Source organism: Chenopodium quinoa, unplaced genomic scaffold, assembly GCF_001683475.1.
Source record: "Chenopodium quinoa cultivar QQ74 unplaced genomic scaffold, ASM168347v1, whole genome shotgun sequence".
Classification (NCBI taxonomy): Eukaryota; Viridiplantae; Streptophyta; class Magnoliopsida; order Caryophyllales; family Amaranthaceae; genus Chenopodium; species Chenopodium quinoa.
The window spans coordinates 205,089-230,358 of record NW_018742966.1 but is presented as its reverse complement, the minus strand read 5'-3'; the positions used below and the strand labels follow the sequence as shown (position 1 = coordinate 230,358).

The 25,270-nt window shown below is 33.7% G+C and overlaps 2 protein-coding genes across 3 annotated transcripts; one reads left to right on the top strand and one right to left on the bottom strand.

Annotated features, from left to right (window-relative positions):
• Positions 1-13,796: 13,796 nt before the first annotated feature.
• Positions 13,797-15,224, top strand: LOC110728933 (histone H1-like). The gene is made up of 2 exons (XM_021908600.1): positions 13,797-14,109; positions 14,247-15,224. The coding sequence occupies exons 1-2, from the start codon at positions 13,906-13,908 to the stop codon at positions 14,946-14,948; spliced, it is 906 nt and encodes a 301-aa protein (XP_021764292.1). The 5' UTR covers positions 13,797-13,905; the 3' UTR covers positions 14,949-15,224.
• A 4,994-nt stretch (positions 15,225-20,218) lies between these two features.
• On the bottom strand, positions 20,219-25,145 carry LOC110728931. 2 transcript variants are annotated; one of them, XM_021908599.1, is made up of 9 exons: positions 24,714-25,145; positions 24,372-24,533; positions 24,000-24,223; positions 23,756-23,820; positions 23,365-23,598; positions 22,684-22,810; positions 21,925-22,247; positions 21,334-21,478; positions 20,219-20,832 (listed from the first exon to the last, which is right to left on the bottom strand). In XM_021908599.1, exons 1-9 carry the CDS (start codon positions 24,721-24,723, stop codon positions 20,560-20,562), a joined length of 1,563 nt encoding a protein of 520 aa, XP_021764291.1. In that variant the 5' UTR covers positions 24,724-25,145; the 3' UTR covers positions 20,219-20,559. The 2 variants fall into 2 exon arrangements, with proteins under 2 accessions (XP_021764291.1, XP_021764290.1); XM_021908598.1 differs by lacking the exon at positions 24,714-25,145 and having other exon boundaries at positions 24,372-24,704.
• Between the last annotated feature and the right edge of the window lie 125 nt (positions 25,146-25,270).

The following is a 25,270-nucleotide window of genomic DNA, read 5'->3' as shown; positions in this document are numbered from 1 at the left end:
CCTTACACTAAATTGGTCATATCTTAAATTATACAAAATCTTCTGACCTAATTCTGATTGGGTTGGAAATAAAATCTAAAGAACTTTCCAACAATATATTATATATGTTCCTTACTTTGAGTTACAGATCAAAAGTTATGGAAGTTTTAAAAACGTGTAAAAGTACCATGCCACGACACCAAGATTTTCCCATATTCTTTTCTTAATGTGCTTTCTTTTCCATAAATGATAGAATTTTGTACGGTGACACGACTCTCAATGTTGTGACATAGTGTAACACCCCAATAATTCTCTCTTTAAACCTGTGAGGACCCTGAACAATATTCAAGAGAATTACTGGCGTGCTACCGCCACGTGTTCAAACGTTAAGGCTTTATCAGAAAATAGCAGCGGAAAAACTAAATCAGTTATAAATAAGTTTCAAAACCAACGAATGAAACCAAATTAAGTCATACAACTTAAAACCATTAAGGCCCTTATTCAAAACCCAATAAAAGTAGTAAGTGATTAAATTCAGTGTTCAAATAAATTCAAACCTAAAAGAAATAGTGTCGAATAAAATCGAATTAAAATAAATTCAAACTTGCAAAAGAAATAAAATGCAAACAACCAACTCTCTACTCAAGATCCCACAACCCTGATGAATGCTGCATGTATAAGAACCTGTGGTAATTCTGCTCCCCAATATTACAAGTGTAAAAATTGGATCGTCACAGGGTCATTGAAAGGCGAAGGCCATGACCAAAGAAAGACACACAAAGCACGCAATCAGCAAAGCTGAGTACATACAAGCTGCAAAATAAATTAAGAAATCCATAACATGCTACTAATAATCAATCATCATGCATCATTAAATTATAGACTCAACACACGACTCAACTATTTATATTACTAAGACTCCATTAATTAAAAATAGGTAAATCATTATTTTTATTCATTGGATTACGCAATAGACAAGGTTGTTCAACCCATGCTCCATTTGGAACATCAATAAAAGAAAAACCCCATGCCTCCTTTCGGAAACATCAATAAACATCCAACAACCACGGGCGCGACTCCGTGACCGTAATTAGTATGAGATCTCACCTAACTCCTTGTTTTGAAAAATATTTGAAATAAGAGACTCGTAGATCAGACAGCCTCGAGAAAAGTACACGGCTAATACCCCATGTACCCCAACCCCTGATTGTCATTACTCCAGAAGTGCACCAATCCAGAGTTTTATTGCTCATCCATCTTGCACTTTACGTGATTTACAGGTTTAGACTTGTGATGACTCATATGCATAACAATACAATCAATCCAATATCAATTCAATCAAGTAAAACAACTTTTCAATTTCAATTCTTGATTTATTAGTGGCAAGCAACATTTATTATTTATTCCTTTACTACCTCGGTGTATAAACACCTTGAGTGCATAAGGCACCCCAAAACCTTAACCTCGTCTTAGAAGACTTAAATTATTCCTTTACTCATCCTGCTTGCATAATCATGAATGAGTAATAAATTAATCATTACACCAATCATATACCTTTGCCTCTAAGCGCACCTTGCATAATTAGAGCACAAATCAATATAAAATAGTGCACGTCATACGAAATTCACAATGTATAACTAAACAATTTAACTCAGTCATCCCTATACATAATACTAAGTTCTCGATCCGTCGTCCTTAAACATGCACCTAAAAGAAAGGTTTCGTAACTTGTACGTACCTTGAGCAAACGAATTGGTATGCCACTTTACTAACTAGAAATCACCTTCAATAAACTACTCTCCTAAGCCAAATAATAACATCTCAATCAATACTCAATCAATCAAATTTACAGCAATACTAACTTACTTTAAAACCTTCAAAATCCAAATCAAACAACACTTTAAAACCTTCCCTTTAGTTAAAATTAAAGGCTTATATATAGTTCTTTAAATTTTCTTCATAAAAACCTTAAAATACACTCTTATACATGAAATTACAGCAAGTTCAAAGTCTAATAAAAATCTGAAAATCATATAAAAACCCCTAAAAATCTCCCTTTTTAATGGGTGATTAAACCCTCTTTATAAAACATCAAAAGTAGTACTTAGAACTATTTCCAACACTTAAAACTTCAATAAAAACATATATTTATGCTTAATTAACTTTAAACATAATTAATTTTATTAATCAAACTCAAGGATAATTTTTTAAGTATAAAAAAAAACTTCGTTAAAATCAAAAACTACTTTTGATTTATAAAGAGGGTGGTGCATCAAACTCAAGGACAATATTTCTTAAAACGTCGTTTCCACATGGAAAACACTACTTTTTCATCAAAATCGGATGAATTCAGAATCTGATCGGGATTAATATTAACGAACGAAAATCTAAAAATTAAAACACGAATCTATGTGTTCAAAATAATCTGGAATTAAGTTAAACTAATCAGTAGTTATAATCACCAAAATTTCAAAACATCATTACTATAAAAGCCCTAAATCAATTGTTCATAAAAACCCTAAAATTATGATTTTCAATAAATTAAAACCCTAGGTTTATAATTCATAAAATATGAAATTTATAACATAAATATAATCTGAAATTTATAATCTTTATACCATTAAAATATAATTTGATACTAAAAATATAATCTTTATACTAAAATCAAAACCCAAAACAATTAAATTAACATTAAGCAAAATAATGAAACAAAGGAGGATGAAAATAAGACTAACCTTTTTGTGTGGGAAATTTTTGGAGATTCATGGGGTATGTATAGGAGAGAATTATTGTTGGGTAAAAAGAAAGATTGGGCCTCATAAAAATAATGGGTCGATTAAGTAAACAAATGGGTTAGGCTTGTGTGATTGGACATAAATTGTAGAATAAAGGTGCATAAAATAATTTGTTCAAATAATTTTCGACCCAGATTAATAATTTGAAACTTTTGAAATTAAATTATGAAAAATAACAAATAAATATTATAAATAAAATAAATTTTCATTTATAAAATATTTAAAAATACGGGGGATTACACATAGTACCTTTTTCTTCAGCGTTTCTCATTTGCTAGGGTTCCGAACTGCACCCCTCACATTTCCTCTATAAATAAGAAGCTCCTTTACGAGTTTTTGGGCAGTTGCATCAATTCTATCTTCTCTCCCTCATATTAAACAATTATTCTACTTTTATTATTACTCTAAAGAATCCATACAATACCCAAAGTTATGTACTTAAACCAAGGCATGAAAGGTAGAATCGATTGAGGGTTTGGACCAAATCAATTCTATTTTGATTTATTTAATTTAATTCAATTTGATTTATTATTGCTTGAAGTTACTAACAATTTATTTACAAAGTTGCTATTTTATTAAAAAAAATAAATCAATTCGCTAATAAAAAGTCGTACGACAAATGCAAAAGAATCTAAATTAATAAATACATGAAATTGAATCAAATAAGGGATCATGAATCTTAGCTACGATTGTTGAATAGATCTTGCACTGTGGTACATCTCTCGACGAAGTAGCAATTTAAAGAAGCATGAAACGTGAGTGATTTATTTACTTAATTACTCTTATTCGTTTTTTATATTACTAGTATCATATTTAGGTTTATTATTGTATTTTTATGATTTGACTAACAATATTATGGTTAAATTGCTTCTAGTATAAAATATCGTTGTTCTATTGTATTTATTGATCATCATATTGCATGTTTAAAGGAAATATGTAATTGAAAATTACGACTAATAAGATAATTTGGACGACTGGTTTATCTTGTAGTTTAATCAAGTGATCCCTAATATTTTGAATTATCTGTTAATTAATATTCAATCAATTTAGTTTAATATAGTTAGGAGTAAATAGAATCTTTGTTTGTATGCCTTTGAGATTGCATGAAATACTTTTCGCTATAAGAATTGATTAGAGGCCAACACGGGCAAAATGTCTTCATGACTCACTTCGTACTATCATCCTCGTTCCTTCTTTCGTGGTCTCGGACCATATGGAGTTAGTAATCTCATGGATTATGAATTGAGTGTAATATTCACGGGTCAATCATTGTTGCCTTTTGCATTGTTGTCTCTTATTCGTACTTGCCTTAAATAATATGTGAATGGTTTACAAGTTCTTTAAAAACTTGTCGGCGGTTCCCTACTTTTATTGTCCCTTAGCTTATTGTATAATGCCAAATCCCATTTTCTATAATTGCCAAGTATATTCACATGTGCTTAAGTAGGTGAGCTTCGAATGATGCATGCACATATATCTTCTTTATTTTTAGTCATTAGACTGAATAAAGTATTTATTATCCTACATTTAATTACCAAATAATTTTACACAAATAGCTAAAAAAAAGCAGCTAGTCAAACCATCTCATACAATCAAATTGTCAAACAACTATTTGAAGACAATCAAATAGTCAATGGAGTGTATCGAAATTAAGGGATTAATATGGTTAATAACGAATTAGGGTAAATATAATATTAATTGGTACAAACCTATATTTTTAAGAAGTTGATACAAAGCATATGGTGAGAGTTTTGACATAGAATATACACATAAGTACATAACTGTAGACACCTATAAATGTAACACCCTAGAAATTCCTTTCCTTTAAATACACACTTTACTCCTTTTTAAAATACGTTTAAGAATATCTAAGACATTACCGCTACTGTGAGAACGGCTAAGGCAACTATCAAAGATACACAGCGAAAGACTTGAAAACCAAAACTATTTAAATAACACAATTTAAAAACCAAACCAACGAAAATAAAGTTGAAAATCAATCAAACCAAAGTCAAATAGAACCTACCACAACTTGGAACCATTTAAGGGCTTTATTCAAAACCGAAACAACCAAACTTTTGTGTTAGTCCATAAAGTAATATAATAAAATATTCAATGCATAAAACAAATCATATTCTAATGGAAGCTAGCATGATTCCCTCTTCACTCATTCCCCGTCATGAACATGCTTCAATACCTGAAAAGTGTAACTCTACTTGCCCCCACTACTCTCCATTAAAATGGAGCATCGTAGGGCCAAGATAAAGACATGGCCAGACACAAACAACACACACAATCACCAAAGTTGAGTACATAAGCGTAACTAAACACACTAACATGCATTCTCCTATCATCACACACACTTACCTCATTGCACCTGTTTACAAGCACACACAAAAATCAACAAGACACAATGACTAGGCACTAATTAATTCATTTTGCATTGATTACGCATCGAACGGGTTTCCACCTATTAACCTCCTCCAAATAAATTTGAGGTTAACTGGCACGGGAGCTAACCGTGCCAGCGACAAAACCACACAAAGGTGCGCATAATAAATAATAAAAAGGAATATACAGCGTCCTGTACTCCATTGGAAGTTATGGTTAAATATAAAACCCCATAACCCCCCCATTGTTCATACTCAAGGTATATACGTTCCAAGAGTTTTGGTGCGTAATCTCTTTCACTTTACGTTATTTACATATTATTAGACTTGGTGATGACTCTCAAAGCATAATAAATCAACCAACAATAATTATTCAATCAAGCAAACATACCAATTTAATTCTTGAATAATTAGTGACCACATATTATTTATTGTTGAACCCTTTTTAATTCTACCTCAGTGTCAAAAACACCTTAGATGCATAACGCGCCAAAAATCCTATCCCTCGGTGTTAAAACACCTTAAGTGCACAAGGGCACCAACATACAATTTATTCCTTGTGTACATAGACACTTATATAGCTCCTTTCTCATGCTCAAAGCATCAATAAAAATTATATGGACCATAATAAAATTTCCTTTCAATATTCCAAACATAATTAAACAATTAGTTTAATTAAACATGCTCTCTATCATGCCATAAATAAATATGTAGTCCATATAATCATGCCAAAAATATAATTTCCAATCCATAAACCATCACAAATCATTCATGCTTCACAATTCAATCACCAACATTAATAATTCACAATTCAATACATAAACCTTAGCATGACACTACTTGTAATTGATTGAAATTAAACCTAGCATGACTCTACATCATCAAAATATGCTAAGTACGCGAACGTACCTTGAATACGATCTTAAAATCGTCACGACTAGTAAAAATTGCTCACTTCGAAGTCTCCTACACATTAAAATTATAATAGAGCATTAAAACCCACTTTAAACAAATTTCCAGCAATATATACTATCCTAAAACCCCTCTTAAAATAATTAGAATAAGCTGAAATTATATTTAAAACACTCTAATTAAGTCCCACTTAATGGGTAATTTAAATTTCCTTCAAAAACATAATATTAAGTGCTCTACATAAAATCCCAGCACTTTATTTCTAATTAAAACTTGTTGTAATTTAGTCTTAAAACACTTAAATTGAAGATCTAAACATTAATACCTCATATGCTTTCATAATTTTCATAAATCAAGGACCTAGGGTTTCAAAAATTGGGGTTTTTTAATTAAAAACCAAATCTGAAAATTAATTCATACAATTACAATTATCAAACATCAAAATTAAACCCCCAAACTCATAATTTATATTTAGATCCAAGAATAGATTAAATTAAAACAAGAAAGCTTCAATTTTTTTTTTATATATGAAGTTCGAAAAAGAAAAGGGGAAGGAGGACGGCAGCCACCACCAGCTGCCGGCTGCTGGCGGCGGCGGCTGCCAGCTGCCGGCTGCTGGCGGCGGCGGCTGCTGGCTGCTGGCGGCGGCGGCTGCCTGCTGCCGGCGGCTTGCGCTGTTGGCAGCGGCGGCCACCAGCCTGCCGATGGCTGGCAGCGGTGGTGAGGGAGGGGGCAACCGAAAGATTTAAGGGGAAGGGGAAAAAGAAAAAGGGAAAAAAATAAGGAAAAGAGATAGAGAGAAGTTTACCTTGGGTTTTCTCCACTCTGGGCAAAGTTTGATTTGCCTCATAAGTGGGATATTTATACCCCTTCTCTACTAACCCTCTTCCAGGTTTTCCTAATCCCTTCCCTAATAAACTTGTTGAAAAAATCAAACTTTCCTAAAATAAAACCCCAACTTTTAAATAAAATAATTATATAAACTTTCCTTTAATAATATTATTTAAAATACTTTAATTAAAATAATTACAACTATTTAAATACTTTATAAAATACATACTTTAAATAAAATACGTATAAAAATACGGGGTATTACAATAAATGTCTTCCCAAAACCAAACTCGATGATGAACAACCTTTCACCGCCATTATTGGTCGGGTTGAGTATTTAATCTTGGAGTGCTTAAATCCCTTTCCATTTCACAAACCAACCCAATTCCTAGCCCATTTCTCAAAACCATAATTTATTTTCCTGTTTTCGTGCCTTTAAACCCTTAAAATAATTCATTACATGTCCTTTTTATTATAAAAACGTTTAGTACATTTTATTTTGGTCCATAATCTAGGTCTAATCATAGAATAGTTGGATGGGGCTTGAAAAGAGCTTTCCAACTATATATTATAATCCCAAATTCGAGTTATAACGAATAAGTTATATAATGGCCAGAATACTAAACCGAACCTAAGCCCACCTTAATTACCTACGGCCCAATGAACATGTGGAGGGCCCAAAAGCTTTAATCCCATCCCTAAACCAATTAGGATTAACTAGAAGGTTCTGTAATTTTTTAAAAGATCTTAATTATACTTTTTGAACAGATAAGATTAAAGAGTTTGAAATTGAATAAAACTCTTCTTTTTGAAATTAAAGTCCTAATTATATTCAAATAGAAAGACGTTCAAAGATAGTCAAATATTATTTTTGTGCCTCGTATTTTTTATCCAAATCTTATATGGTTGGATAGCCCTTAAAATTATCTTTCCAATGATATATTATAATATCAATTCCGAGCTATAACGAAAAAGATATGAATGAAATACCAAACTCTATTCAAAATTGACACCGTCCAACTATTTCGGCCATATCTTTTATTCTACAAAGGATTTTAATCTGATTCTAATTGGGTTATAAATTAAACTTCAACAGCTTTTCAACGACATATTATTTATCTTATTCCGATTTCTGGATCAAAAGATATGATAAAAACAAAAACTGCAAAAACTGCTGTCTATCGCAAGAGTTTTATTCCGATTCGAATTCTTATCTTTTCTTAATTCTTAGACCCTTCTTTTTTCATTATAATAGAATTCATATCACCCCTTTTTCAATCATCAACAGGCTAATCACAAAATAATTCTCTTCTCCCATTTTAGCCTAAATACTAGCCACCCTATTCTCTCAAAATATTTTCCCTAAGCACTCCAAGGAGTCCATACAATACCCGAAGTTTTATACTTAAACCAAGGCGTGAAAGGTATAATTAATTGAGGGTTTAGACCAAATCATCTCTACTTTTTATTTAATTTAATTTAATTTCAATTTGATTTATATTTTAATTAAAATTACTAATAGTTTATTCATAATGTAGCAATTCTAGGAAACGCGGAAAGTGAGTAATTAATCACTTAATTACTCTTATTTTTATTCTTGTTGCTAGTATTATGATTAAGTTAATTTATATTTGATTTGACTAATAATTTATGGTTAAATTGCTTCCAATATTAATGTTTGTTCTATTTTTTTTATCACCATATTGCATGTTTAAAGGGAACATGTAATTGAAAATCACGCCTAATAAGATAATTTGGACAATCGATTTAGGTTCATTTTTAATCTTGTTGTTTAATCAAGTGATCACGATATTTTAGAATTATATGTTGCTTTAATATTCAACCAATTAAGCATAATAATAGTTTGGGGTGAATTGAATCTTTGTTTGCATGTCTTTGAGATTGCAGAAATCACTTTTCACTATAAGAATCGAGTAGAGGCCAATACGGGCGAATGTGACTCCATGACTCACTTCGTACCATCATCCCCGATCCTCCTTTCGTGGTTCCGAACCTTATGGAGTTAGTAATCTCATGGGTTATGAATGGGGTGTAACCTTCACGGGTCAATTGTTATTGTCTTTCGTTATCCCTTTTATCGTGGTTGCTTTAAATGATCCGTGAACGGTTTACAAGTTCCTTAAAAACTTGTTGGCGGCTCCCTACTTTCCTTGTCCTTAATCGTATATGTGAATTCCCACTTCATATGAATGCCAAGCATATTCACAACATGCTAACTTAATATATTTACCATATCTTTATATATCTTTAATTTTTAAGGTATCTAATATGAGACCTGTAGATATTTATCAATGAAAATCACTCTGATTGATGATTTTGATAATATAATCTCTTGATATCTTGAATATTATGGTAAGTATAATTATTTTGTGAATACCTTTGATTTATTCTTATCCTAAAGATTTTGTGTATGTTATAGTGATTATGTTACCTTTTCAACCCTCTTTCGTATCACTGTAAACAATTATAGTACGCCATGAATTTAATCAAACTTTTTCTTACACTCCTTAAGCTTTCTTGAATTCTCTATGATATTTCCAGCATGTATACTATTACTCACTATCAATAATTGTGTTTTCGGTTTATAATTAAACTACAAATTTTTCATTATGGACGCAATGTTTATATAAAGAACAAGGACATGTAACACAATGATTTGTTTATCACATTTAATTGATATTTTTTTTGTTAAATTTGATACGACCCAACTACGTACTGGCCTTATATTGATTAAATATCGAGTGTTTGAATCTAAGATATAGTAGTCTATATTCAAGCTACTAAATTAAATAAAATAAAAAAAATGCTTAAAGACTTAGCTTTGTTAATTATAAACTTTTCCTTAATTGATCTTGTTAAGAAAATTGCTAATATTAACGCAAATATAACCAATAAAACATATACGAAGTATGTAAAAGGCACATATGTACTCTGTAATTAATTATATGTTTATTTCACGTTTAAAGGGATTAAAGTCATAGTAATAGGAAGATCGATATGAGTTCACTGCCACAGTGTATTATTTCGATATCATTAAACTTTGTTATGGTAACTTGTAGACGTTACGTGTATTATTTTGATATCATTAAACTTTGTTATGGTAACCTGTAGACGTTACGTACATCAAGTAACTATAATTTCTAACTACATTGTTGATATATTGATGTGTATAGCTGCACGCGGGTGTTGTTGTTGTTGTCTGACCATGTTTAACGATGCAAGTCTGCTTTCATTATTTTTAGTTTTCACCTATATTATAAGTATCTTTTTGTGAAATCAAAGACTTTGAAGTAGAAATAACATGAAAAAAGGAACACAAATTGTGTGTGCTATATACGAAGTACGTAAATACGTAATACATGAATAACTTTATGAGAATTGCATTAGTATACAGTGTAATTACGTGACAAACCTTGTCCTTAAAAACAATGTTAGCAAAATGTTCTCATCTTCATGTGGAATATAACGATTCTATGTACTGTTAAACTAAACAATTGTTATATTTGGTACTCATATTATAGTTTTAAGAGTCATGAAAATTTGATAATATAGTTGCTGATAATACTTTCACACACACATATATATCGGAGTATAAATATTTTAAAACATTATAGTGGAGAATAAATGCATTAATTTGATTACCATGAAATAATACCGTTTTATCCGGTTAAACAATAATCTCTTTTAAAGAGGGTTGTAAATGATTCCATAATAGTTATTAAATCGCCCACAGATTTTTTATTTTCACCGAAGTTAGCCCCATTACACAACCCCGGCTCCCAACCTAACCATGGAATAATGTCACCCTTCCTCCGTCCCCTACCATGCAATGCCACATAACCCTGACCTATTATATGCAGTGTCATCATCCAATGACAACCATCAATCATACCAAAGTCAACTCTCATGATTGGAACATCATACCATCGAAGGAGATTTATGTATATATATATTTATTTTTGCAGCGACACAAACTCGCTATGGTGCTTTTGATGACATTAATTGTTTTGGTGGTGGGGGTGGTATTTTTAGAGATCTCAAGGAATGAAAGAGGGAGAAAAGGTGAAAGGGTAATAATAAATCAATTTACTATCAAATATAGACAAAATCAAGTAATATAATTTTTTGGGTGTTGTTTAGTTTAGCGATTCATCAGTCGTAATTGAAAGGGAAATATATCCAACATTCAAACTTTTAAAAATCAAATCACATAAAAGTTGACATTTTTAAAGGGTAGACCAATTTTATTTTATTTATCTATTTATTTATTTTCATACATTACACTACCTACAAAAAAAAAAAAAAAAAAAGGATAGAGTACTTTTATTGCCTTCAAAATATAGATTATAATATTCTTTATATAAAAATCTATTAATTGTGTTTTTATTTTACGGATAAAGGTTCAAAATGTTTACACATTAATAGAAACAAAAAAAATAAATAAAAATGTAAAGTCACTTTTTTAAAGTTTGGTTAATGCGGAGAACACGATGTCTATTTGCCTTACATGTACTGCAATGGTGGAAGTTCAATCTAGGAAGCTTGTTTTCTTAATGATCTAGAGATTGTTGATGTCTCCTTAACCATCATCGTACCCTGTAGGAGAGTAACGAGATTTTATGAATCAATAAACATTGTTGTCGAATGTGTAGATAAATCGAAAGCCCGTTGTAGGGATTGCAAGCATGATAGAGCTCCAATGTGTAAGTGGACATACAATCCCGTAATCACTACCATACCAGTTTTGTCATTATCAAGACACCAACCCATCTTTGCTATATTTGAATCATGACCCATGTCTTTGCATTAAAACCAAGTTAGTCCCAGTGCAATGTTTCTGTGGTTGAGCCTTGTAAAAGCCAAGTAGGGGCAAACCATCGTCAATGCTTGAGTTCGTTTACTGGTTGACCAATTGGAGAGAGTGAACGCTCACAAGTAGTAGTATTGGAAAGTAACACTTCGTATGTTTTTTTTTTCCAAACATAAAAGATAACATTTTACATCTAAATAAATGATTCTTACGAAGATGGAAAATCAAAAAAGATAACCTTTTACATCTAAACAAATTATCTCTTACAAATGTGGAAAAAAAAAATGTTTAACACTTGTGCTAGTAGTATAATTTCAAAGTTTTGAGACTCCAATCAAAGAATACAAGTCTTATAACAAAGGTGTATAAATTTTTAGTCAAGTTTTATTTAAATTTTATCAGGAGAACAAAGTAAAAAATCTCATGTGTTATTTGGAAAAGCTATTTTGTTGTCCCTCCAAACATATCAAAGGAGGGGGAATGAGGTTGTCCCCTTCATATTCATTTTTTTGGTTGTACTCTTTGACTTATGTGTTCTTCTTTTGTTTCCAACCACAAAGCCAAGTAAGTTTGATGATAGAAAAATTTATTATATGTGGTTTACTCATGTACCATTTATTAATTGTTCTTCAAATATCACATTAAGAATACCACACATGCTAACACCCTAACATTCATGGGCTATGACTTATTAGTTTCAACACTATTTATTTTCACGATTTGTTAGGATGTCATGAGCATGCTTAAGTTATAACAAAAGGATATGCATCCATATGTTCATGATAAACTAAGTTAAATTGACACTACACTTTGAATGTGAGCAATGTTAAGGAATATTTTTACAATACCATGTCTACTTGTTTATTAATTCGAAGTTATGTTCATAATTTATTGCACTTTGCACTTGGTTCAACAACTAACATGTTTGTTCACAAAGGCTTCCTTCAATTCAAACTATTTTTGCATTACGTTAAACTTAGCAATACCATATATAACGAGATAATAATCGAAACATAGTGCACTGAGTCATAAAACAACAACACATTATACTGATATGTATGATAATATTGGTAGTCTTGTGTTGCATGAGTTGAAGTTATTAAATTAATGTGTTGCGTATAGTACAAGATTTTAGAAATAAATAGCATAAAAGCGTTAAATGTTGATAACCAAGTTTTTTATCTTATAGGATGATACAATAAGTGAAAGAAGTGCTCAGATAGCACATTCGTGTTAAACGCGTGAAGAAAGTCATCAATAGGAGAGTATACATGGAAATTTATCTATTAATCCATTATAACGCGCACTACAATAGATTTTTAAACTCGTGATATTGTTTTAAGATTAACGGGCAATGTTAAGTATAGATACATAGATTTTGAATTCACATATTCGATCATTAATAGCAATAGGATGCAAAACATACATGTTTTCTCCAACCTAACACTTCTATTACGTGTGTTCATCTTCATCGGTGTTCTCGCAAAAATTTCACCACCCAAATCAAATCCGATTTCCACGATTTTTGATTCACAACACTCCTCAATTATCCTACAACAGATCCAAGCAAAAAAAACCAAGTTCAAACCGAAACATTCTTGTAAAATCAAGCACAAGCACGACAAACTCACACAAAACCTTCATCATGACCACTGTTGACTCTAACCCAAATATCTCCCAACCTAGACCACGCCAGAACCCGAGTAACCCCTCAAATGAAAGCTCACATAATTCCCTACCCAAAAAACCAAACCTCACAAAATTCCATCAACCATAGCTCAAGATATACCCACATTAATCCGAGTAAGAAACACACCCTCCAAACCCTTATTCACTAATCCACCAATCCAAAATCCTACACCATCCTTCCTCAATCCTTCACAATACACCACTAAGAAATACCAACCGTTGATAAAATCTTATCCAACGATCTAAAATTAAAAATTCGAAAAAGGTTGGCGATCCGTGTGAAGGGCCTCTCGACGAATCAGCGTTGAGCTTTAGGATTTTCTTGACGTACATTTCTGACTATTTAAACGCCCTCAGATTAACGTTCTTCTTCGCTCATCACACAAACAGATCTTAATCGTCGGCCTTCATTTTCCGACAGTTTCTCTTTCTCTCTCTAAAATTCGAACCCTAGAAAAAAGCTTCAATTTCTGCAAAAATGGCGGCGATTGAGGAACCAATTGCTGCAACTGGAGAGCAAGAGGTTGCTTCTGCTCCGGCAGCCGAGGAGACTCCCAAGGAAGAGAACACCGCTGCTGAAGAAGTCGCCGGGAAGCCGAGGAAAGCGAAGGAAGTCAAGCCGAAGAAGGCGGTTACTGCTTCGAAGCCGAGGAAGACTCCTACTCATCCTCCTTACTTTGAGGTAATTGATTCTGGAAAAATGTTGATTGATTCATTGATTGTTGAATTGAATTTTGTAGTCGTGATTTGTAATTTGAGGTTTTCTATGTTAATTGATTCATTGATTGACTGATTTGAGTTTTTGAATTGGAATTTCAGATGATGAGTGAAGCGATTACGACTTTGAAGGAGAGGAATGGTTCGAGTCAAAAGGCGATTCAGAAATTCATTGAGGAGAAGCATAAGGATCTTCCTCCGACATTCCGGAAGCTTCTTCTTGTGAATTTGAGGAAATTCGTTGCTTCTGGTCGTCTTGTGAAGGTTAAGGGATCCTTCAAGCTTCCTTCTGGCCGTCCTGCTGCTCCAAAACCAGAGACTGCTCCTGCTAAGAAGAAGAAGGCTGTTGTGAAGGCGAAAACCGCTGCTCCGAAGGCGAAGACTGCTGCTGCTAAGCCTAAAGCAGCAGCTGCGAAGCCGAAAGCTAAGGCTAAGGCTGTTGCTGCTAAGCCTAAGGCAACGGAGGCTAAGTCCAAGACTGTTGCGAAGCCAAAGGCTAAGGCGGCGAAGGCTAAGCCTGCTGCTAAGCCTAAGGCAGTGGCGGCTGCTGCTCCGGCGAAGCCGAAAGCTGCTGGTACTAAGAGGAAGGCAGTGGCTGCTGTGAAGCCAAAGGAGAAGCCGGCTAAGGTTGCGAAAACCGCAGCAAAATCGACTCCCGCGAAGAAGGCTGCTCCTGCTGCTAAGAAGGCGGCTCCGAAGAAGGCGGCCCCTGCTGCTAAGAAGGCTGCTGCAGTGAAGAGTGTTAAGCCGAAGAGTGTGAAGTCGCCAGTGAAGCGATCAATGCCGAAGAGAGGGAAGAAATGATGAATTTTGTTGTTGGATTTAGATAGTTTCTGGGATGTGGTGGATTGTTTGTAGGATTTGATTGGGATGAATAGTTTTTCTGTAAATGTTCCGATGTTTTAGTGGGTGTAATGTTGAGAGAGTTTTAGCGCCCATAATATACATGGAAGTTGGAGTTCCTTTTTTTTTTCTTCCCCTTTTTAATTTACATTTATTTAGATGGTTTTAATCTGGGATGTTAATTAGATGTAGTTTTAATATATGAGTATTAATATAAGATAAGAATTTTAGATTCAATTGATTGTCTTTCTAATCTCTTTGTTTGTGAATTGTGCAATTGATTGAAATTATGTTGTTGAAGCTTGATGGTATGTCTCTTTTCTCTCAACATTGATTGAGTTTATATGATGAAGCAAGTGTTGAGCTTGGTATCTGAATTGTAACTGTTCTTCATGGTTTTCAGCGAAGAGCTGAGTCGAAGGGAGAGGGTTTGATGAGCTTTGAAGTAATCATAGTCAATTGAATTGTGCACTAAGGATGTAAGTGTAATAGTATTGCACTTCTGTGTTTTAATATTGTGGAAATCGTTATCAAAATCTTTATTAGTGTTCCTGTTATGATGTTGTATATTGTATTGTTTGTGTTTCTTCAATCATATTAAAGTTCGACTTGGAACAATGAGGCATTGTTTTCTGTGTGTTGTGCATTGTGTTCTCTTACTCATTTGTCAGCTTGAGAGCAGTTGTGGTATTGTGTTTGAACCTTTGAAAGAGTATGAATCTCATTGGGTGTTTTGTGGTCTGAGTTTTTGATAACTCTGTAGTTTAGTATGTTATTTACTCGAAAGTTTGCATTCTATTGTATGTTACATTGTTAATCCTGCATTCTGCTGATTGATTGAAATGAGATTGTGAGGCTTGTTATAATTTGCAATTATATTGGAAATGTTCATCCATTAGACCATTACCGATTCACTTTCCTTATTTTTTGATTCCTTCTAAGAGTCTATCTGGCTTTTCTGCTTTCCAGCCTGGGAATAGCTGTTTGTTAGAGAAAGTAATTGTCCTTAACCCCACAAGTGATGTTTATTGATCTTGACAGTGTTTCTTCAGCCAGTAACTAGGTTTTAAGAGACAGAAGGAAGATCAATGTATTGATTCTGTGTTGAAGTTAGTGGATAGAAAAGAAGTCATTGAGTTATCACGATGAGGCTTTTATAGGGCACTGGATAGTTTGAGGAGAGTTATGGGGAGACTCTACTAATGAAGAATACATGCTCGTGGCAAGATGATATATGTTAGCTGACCCCAAATGGTTCATGTTATGGGGATCAATGTATGGATTCTGTGTTTAAGTTAATGGATAGAATTGAAGCCATTGAGTTATCACGATGAGGTTTTTATAGGGCACTGGATAGTTTGAGGAGAGTTATGTGGAGACTGTACTAGTGAAGGATACATGCTCGTGGCAAGATGATTTATGTTAGCTGACCCTAAATGATTCATGTTATGGGGATCAATCTATGGATTCTGTGTTGAAGTTAGTGGATAGAATTGAAGCCATTGAGTTATCACGATGAGGTTTTTATAGGGCACTGGATAGTTTGAGGAGGGTTATGGGGAGACTGTACTACTGAAGGACACATGCTCGTGGCAAGATGATTTATGTTAGTTGACCCCAAATCATTTTAGGAGTAAGGCTTTGTTGTTGTTGTATTGCAAGATGATTTATCTAGCATGTTGTCCTTCTGAAATACGGTATATGAAGTTAGCAAGTTGGTAACTTGGTATTGGTGTATCAGGTCACAGGGGGCTCTAATTTATTAGGGTTTGTCTTGTATTGAAAAATTAACTTAATTGGGGAAATGGATGTTAAACAACTTTTAAGCATGTAAAATGAATAATATCAAGTGACTGGTACATTGTGTTATGGTTTTACTCATCTAAATTATTCAAGGTATTGGAGAAATTTATGTCTCAGGATCTACTGGTATTGGTGATCTATGTATATAGATGTGTGAATTGGGTCTCCTTGAGTAAATATTTTTTTTTTGCTTCTGGACCCAAATCTTTACAACTATAGCTTGCAAAGAAGCGTAATGGAAAATGGAATAGATTGTGCTTTTAATGAAGATTCGAGAGGGCTCATGATGTTCTTTTAGTTTCATTCCATTTCATTATCTTAAATCAACTGCTGCATCTATATATATATATATATATATATATATATTTTAGAATAAATGCGCGTAACATGAAGTTTCCATGTTTACTCTCTATGGTTGAACTTTCTATACATAATCCCCTGTTCTTTAACTAATTTATAATCTTTTAGAAATTGTATTGTAATCAAAATCAAAATATCTTAACCTGTTAAGATGTTAAATTGTTTGTGTTATACATTGGAAGAACTAGCTACATTGAGCAAACATTTAAATTATCTTAACAATGTGCATTTGTGTTTTTTTAATCATAGGAAAGTTAGAAAATGTGGAACAATGAGGCTTTGTTTTTGTGTGTTGTGCATTATGTTCTCTTATTCATTGTCAATGGAACAATGGCGGTATCTCATGGGGTACTTTTGTGGTCTGAGTTTTTGAGTATTATAGTATGTCATTTACCCTGAAGGTTTGCATTCTGTTGATTGATATTAGATTGAGGCTTCTTGTAATTTGCAATTATTGGAAATGTTCACCCGTCACTGATTCACTTTCCTTATTTTTTGATGCCTTCTAATAGTCTATCTAGCTTATCTACTTTCCTCCCTGGGAATTGTTATTTTTAGCGGAAGTAGTTGTCCTTAATACCACAGTGATGTTTATTGAGCTTGATTGTGGTTCTTCAGCCCTTAACTAGGTTTAAAGAGAGGAAGATCAATGGTAGGAATGGATTCCGTGTCGAAGTTATTGAATAGAGTAGAAGCCATTGAGTACACAATGAGGGTTTTTAGGGCTCTGGACAGTTTGCGGAGAGCTACGAGGAGACTTTTTTTTATGTAAAGATGATTTATCTGGCATGTTGCCTTTTTGAAAGACGGAGTATGAATTTAACAAGTTGGTATGGGTGCCTCAATATGTTTTACCATTTTTGTTGAGAGGTGCCATATCATATTATCAGTTTACCATGGGGGGCTCCAATTTATTAGGGTTTGTCTTGCATTGAGAAATTAACTTAATAGTTGGAAAATGTTTATAATTCTTGAAGCATGAAAAATAGTGATTGTGTTATGTTGTGTTATGGCTTTACTCATCTATTCTCAAGGTTTTGGAGAAATTTATATTTCAGGATGGTTTACTTGTATCGGTGATCTATGTATGTGGATGCATGAATTGCTACTCCTTGAGTTGGATTTTTTCCCTCTGGACCCAGATCTTTACAACTTGCAAAGAAGAGTAATGGGAATATAGAATAGATTGTGCTTGTAATGGAGACTGAAGAGGACTTATGATGTTCCTGTAGCTTCTTTCCATTGCATAATCTTAAATGAACTGCTGCATTAATGTTTAGATATTTTATTTTTCCATTTCTGTTTGTACTTTTAGAATAAATGAGCGTAACCTGAAGTTTCCATGTTTAATCTCGATGGTTGAACTTTCTATACATAATCCCCAGTTTTTCAACTAGTTTAAACTGTTTTTATTCTTCTCCTTTGGATCATAGTGTTATAACCAAACATTGGGCTGGCTTTAGGATGAATGGAGCAGGTAAACATAAAGATTGATAATTTGTGGAGGAAAATTATGTGAGAAAAAGGGTGACTGTCGACCTGTCCTCTGGGGGAGGGGGTATAAATATCATAGTAGAGTTAATCTGATGTGCACTTGCCTATTCTCACTTTGGATTTGTACTGGGTGGCTGAGATGTCCTAAGATAATGAGCAGAATAGGAGCTCTGGACTCTGGAATACTTGCATAGTGGCATTATGCCTTCTTGTCTTTACAACTGAAGGGAGATTGACTTTGTTATTGTTGATCTGGTTAATAAGCTTATTTTTTCTTTTTCTCAGCAGTATTTGCAACATACACTTGCCAAACTCACAGTATATTGTAGTGATGACTTGAATGCCAAAGAGAAAACTTGCATTATGACTTTGTCTTGAATGGCGTAAAACAGAGACATATGTGTAGTTACTTTCCTGTCTATTTTTTTTGTTAAGAGCATCTGCATCCTTTTGTTGAATTTCCTCGTGTCAGCTATAATAGGGTGTTGATTTGATCATTTCAAGAGCTCTTTTGGTCCTTCTTAGAGTTCAGGTTTGGTTCACTCTTGGCATCCTGTACATTGTATTCTGCCATCTTTGTAGAAGTATTGTGCTCTGTCAGTCAGCACTTGACTGTTTTGTGATTGTTACTTGTCTGATCTGCATACTTGCATAGTTGAATTATCCTCTATAATGCGTAATCTCTATCTCTTTATTGTGTAGTACCTGCTTGTTACATTTGTTGTAATGTTCTTGGCATTTTTTCACCAATGTCAGTTTTTTATGATCTTCATCTGCTGTTTTTTCTTTCATGTGTAAGATCTTAGTTTCTTCTTTCCTAATGCTCTGTATTAGGAAATTATTAAAGCAAAATTTTCGAAGGGAAGATATGTATGCTTGTCATATCCTCTAATCTTTTGAAGATTCAACGCATGAAGGGATTGATATATCTATTGATGTCAAGAATTCCCTGTGGAATCATGTCAAGTTTATAGTTACTTTTGAAAAGAAAAAGGCTGAAAAAAGAGGAAGCTCATTAAACAAAGCACCGTGTTTCAAAATTTCAATTTTTATAATACTGTCTCCTAATATTATATGTGATTCATGGTTCATGAAAAATAAAATCATGGTTTATTGTCTGTTCGCTTGAGAGCTGTAGTATGTGTGCTTTCTATCAGTTTCTGTGTGCCTGTGTGGATGATGAGTTTGAAAATTTGAAGTTTCTTAGGGTACTTTTCATAAGAAACTTGGTTCTAGCGATTATTGGATTTCATTGCAAGACTTGCAACCCTCATTCTCATTGACTCTAGTACATTTGCTTGGTGTTGGAGCTATGTAAATTGGTTTGCCATGATTGCTTATTTACCATAATTTAGGATACTTTTATACCCAGTATTAGACTACTGTTACAAATTGACTTCTCAAAAACATTCTAATTTCTGACTATATATTAAATTTAGAAGACAATTTAAGATTTTTTTGGGCATATCCTGCCTGGATTTTAGATGTAATGAAGCCGCGATGTATAACTTGAATGCATTGAAGGGCAAAGGAAAATGTTGTCTTTTGAGGTAAGCTATATGAACATTGAGTGGTATTGGTAATTGCTGAAATTCATAGAGAATTAAAGACCAAAATATGTAAGTGTTGGCACTAGGACGTGAGTGTCGTTGGTTGCTTGGTGGTCAGTGTGATGCAACGTAATTAAATTGCATTGTAAACAGCATACTGCTACTTGTGCTTTATTGATCTGTATACTTCCCCAAATGATGCTGCAGCTGTATCATCTATATTGTTGTTAGCAGGTAGATGTGCTTGGATCTACATACAGACGTTTGACTCTGTTTTTCCAGAAGAATTCAGAATTGCAGAACAAGAAGCTCGAGATGGTGGAAGACTTCAGCTTGCATCCTTTTGGAATCCAGGCATCCAGCTCTCATAAATTCCGGAAGCTGCTCCTGTTATTTTTGGTATCTATCAACCCTTCAACTCTTTGGATTGAATATTTCAGTTCCTGTTGCACATTTAACCTTGAAGGTGATGATACTATGTCTTTCCAAATAGAGCCATCTTGACATGCTGGGTTTGGGTCCTTGTAAAGCTCATAAATGTTGTCTGCTTCCTCGTTCAACTCTGAAATTATCTTTAGGCACTTGAATTCCTCTGGATCAACAAGTAGGGTTTTGTCTCTGTCCTTCCATCCTATCAACTTTATACAATAATGGTCTTTAGTACAATAGTTTTATAAAATGCCACGCAAGAAACAGTTTAATATTCTGGCTGGCTGTGTGCAAGTTGACGTGGGTGGTGTGGGTGAAATCGTTTTGAGCATGTGTGATTTTTGATTTCTGATTTTGTCCAGATCATGCACACACAATAAGATTGAATAGAAAATTGAATATTTCCTTCAGATGCGGGAATGATCTTATGCCTAATGTAACCATGACTGTTTCGCTCTATGAATGATCTTAATTTGTAATTAGTGCATGTGCAGATACAGTCAGCCAGACAATAGAAAATAACACAGATATATATTTTTGGGCTGAGCAGATATAATCCTGATCTGTGTTGTGCCTTATTTACCAATTTTGAATGGTGATCTAATTTGTTTAGATGAATTTTGTTGGGGATGCTTTTGGTTATTTGTAATAATGACAACAGTAATGTTAACTAAACCATAGAAAGAGAGTGGGAAGGTGAGAAAAAATACCTTAGGTGGACCCTCCAAAGCATTTGTGCAATATAATCTGGCCTGGTCTACTAGTTGGCAATATGCTGGAAATGCTGTTGCAAATCTTTTGTGAGACTTTAGTTGTGAACTTACCCTCACACCTCTCCCACATAAGATGGCCCTCCTGCATGTAAAATGAGAAATTAATCATTAGTTCTACATTTGAACATTTATTTTGTCAGTATCCTGCCTATAATATATTAATATGGTATGAAGATCCTAATATGTCTGTTAAGAGAAATCTTGTAGGGATGAATGTTGAACTGTAAAAGTCATTCACATGCATATTTTCAGTTTTGTAAATTTTTTCTAAAATGTAGTCTCATATTTGACTGGTTTAATGCAGGTCTTTATGAGCTGTACTCCCTTTCTCACCTTTGTTTCCAGTGGTTTGTAATGTACTTAATATGACTAGGTATCATGCCTGCCATTATGCACAGTATACAAGTACATCCTTTGCAACTCAGTTTTGTAGAAGGAATGGTGTTATATGAGTTGATGGTAGGAGTTCCATATATGAGCCTATGATTGATGGTAGCAGATTTATAGAACATTGCAGTATATGCTTACCTTATGCCTCTAATTACTGCTAAATAGGCATCACAAACAACACCAACCAACTCTATTCGGTATGGCCTTCTTTTTTTAATGGATGAGTGTTCTTCCTCTTCATCTTCTACTTGTTCCCAGTAGTTTTCTGTCACAGTTCCATCTTTAGCCACATGGTATCCAGGTCCCATACGATATCGTTTACGGTGGACATTCCTGGCCATAGTAATTGTCTGCACTACAAAGGGAAGCCAAGATAGGGTGCCATCCATGATAACATCCCGACCTTCATTCAGTGCTGTCACAAGTACTGAAGCTGCAGCGTCTGCAGATGATTGGTGAACCTGTTTGAAATAAAATCTTATGACCCAAACAATCATGATATGTCACATACTGTACACAAGAATAAGGAAATGGTGAAGATATGGTGCTGGCCTAGTAACTTAGGAAGTGCATATGCAATTTGATCTCTCTATGTTTTATCCTGCAAGATATAGACATGATACGTAAAATCTCAAGTTGTGATTCAATAGCTTCATAATATTAGATTTTTTAGGAATTATGTGTATTGTTATTTAAATCACAAGTTATTGTTATCTCTAGGCACTTCTGTTCAAATAGGTTCTGGAAGATGCACCTTACCCCTGCAAATCCTGCAATATGCACTGAGGTTTTTCTAACCGATTGTATTAGTTTTTAGAATGGTGATAGCTATTGATATTAATTGGTCTATATGCAATTGAGGCAAGATCATATGTCTGGAGAAGAGAAAACAATTACCAGCTCTGCTGTGTGGACTGCGTCGTGATGTCCCCGTGAACTAAGGGCTCTATAAAATAAGTCTGTTTCTTTGAAAGCATCTGCTTCTATGACCACTGCCTGCCCTGATGCTTCTTGCCAAAATGGCCTGCATGGATGATCGAGATCATGAGGTTAGTTTTCAGAGGTTCCAGTACTTAGTTTTGCAGCTGAACTTTTATATTTGTAGCACTCAATGTCTAAGCATGACCAAATTGCATTAAGATTCTCGTTTCAATTGAAAGATTATTGTTGATAGAGATTAAGAGTCATACAAGATCATATATATCGGTTATTATTTTAGTGAGCTGCAATAAACAGTAATTTTCCTCAACTTGACTCATTAGGCTAAGATTGTGTAGCAGCAAGCAGATTCAGGTATTGTCAACCCCTAAAATGTCAGCAGGGAACAATTTCTTTTGACCGTTAAACATATATTGGGAGTTAAGCAATGAAGTAGAGCCCTTGTGGCCCTGTCTTGTGTAAATTAGTAATTTGTATCAGGGGAGTAACCTGAAAATTTTCCTTTTGCAGAGACATCTGTTTTGATTGATTTCATCAAAGAATTATTTATTGTTATTCTATGATTCCCTTGTTGTTTAAATCATCTTTCTCAATATATTTTGCAGGTTTCATGCATAATAAAAGAGATGTATTCCTTACTCAATGAGGATGTCTTTAAGCACTGTACTTTTCCCAGCTCCCATTCCACCACCCATAAAGAGGAGAACTGGACTTCTATCTTTGAAAGCTACCGGTGCCATCACATCTGTGCATTCAGACTCATCGATCTCTGGTTTTGGCTGAGCGAGTCCAATTGCTTTCATTTCTTGTACCAATGTGGTAAATACTCTAGCTACCTTCAAGTCTTTGGTCACCTTCTCTATTATCTTCTCCCTAAACTCATCACATAGCATGAGAAAATGAATATTGGTTTCCCTTTTAGTGTCGCATTTCTCATATTGTATCATGTAAAAGTATTTAATTCATTGTAAGAAACCATATTGTTCGTTTCTCATGTTTTATACAATGCAAGAGTTTTTCTCTGACTTACCTTGAGGCAGCTAGCAAAATATTCTTGAGCTTCTTTTTCGGTTCTGGTTCTGGCCCTTGCATCACCTGAAATTTATACCAGCCTAGAATAAGATTCTGTCATGTAATATGGTACAAATACTGCTACAAACTTATGGCTTTTTTTTGCAGGGCCTTAGGCAAAAGTTTCAATTACCCATTACTTTTCAGCATGATAAATTTTTGGGGTGCTAATTAGATTGCATGCCGGGTCTTTGATGGATTACCTGTTTGAGGGAAGTTTCTGCAAAACTCCAATGAAAGGCGAAATAACTGAGAATGCATCGTTCAAATTCCTCGACTAGCTTGATAAAGAGTGAATCACAATCTGGATCACGACCGAAAAAGGAGTAGACGGTATCCTCCCAACCTTCTCTCTTTTGAATATAATCAGATGCCAATCTGTTGAGCTGTGGACAAAGCCTTCTGTCAGGGAATCCTAACTGCCTTGCTGCCCATATTGATCACAAAAGACATTCATGATTATATTATGAGTCATATTATGTAATGTCCCAAATTTTATATCAGGAGATCATAAGATGTATGTTAGCTTGTAATTGATCTATAAACATGTATCAGGTAGAATTAGATATAATTACCTACATAATGGGAAAATCGCTCGAGCTTTGCCACCCTCTTGGAGCTATCAAACTTGATCCTAGGGACAAGTTTTTGGTTTTTAAGGTTGCGTTGATGATATAATGCAGCAGCTGCAGCAATCATTAATCCAACCGTAGACGCGATAAGCATTGCATAGCCATCTGAGGATTTGTGACATTTAGAATTGTCAGAATCAGATTGAGAGGAAAGGATATCATTAAGGTAAGTAGTTATGAAGGTTGATGTTTCCATTGTAGAAAAGATGATGCATTGCCGAAATTAGTAGAAATAGGAAGCAAAACTATATTTATTGATGGATTATGTTATGGAAAAGATCTTACCTTGCTGCATTTCTCTGAATGATTGGGCTGAGGAGAGAGAAAATTCATAATCTGTGTTGAGATGGCAGATAAGGGGGGTGATTAGTGGAAGAGATCACTCTTTGCCACGCAAATCGTTGTGATTTGTTTTGGCTATGAATTTAATTCTTGTAATTTTGACAAGTGGGTTGTGTTTGTTAGGGCGAAAAATTTATTTCTTTTCTCTTCTATTATTTTTTTTCCTCTAATTAAATTTTTTCAAATTTTAACTTTTTTATTTATTTATCACGAGTAAGTTATTATTATTTCAAGATTTTACTACTTTGTTAATTTCTAATTTTAAGATGAGCATTAAATTCTTTAAAAACTAACTTGTTTATTTATTTACAGTAAATTTATGATATATTATCTCAAGATTTAACTTATCTATTAATTTCTAAATTTAAGACAAGCTTTAACTTTTTTGCGATTAATTATTTTGACAACAAAAATGAATTTATCGTAGTATTCAAAAGTCAAAACTCCCAATATTTTGTACGGTTTTGCTGTTTAATAGGAGTTAAATTATTTGAGCAAGT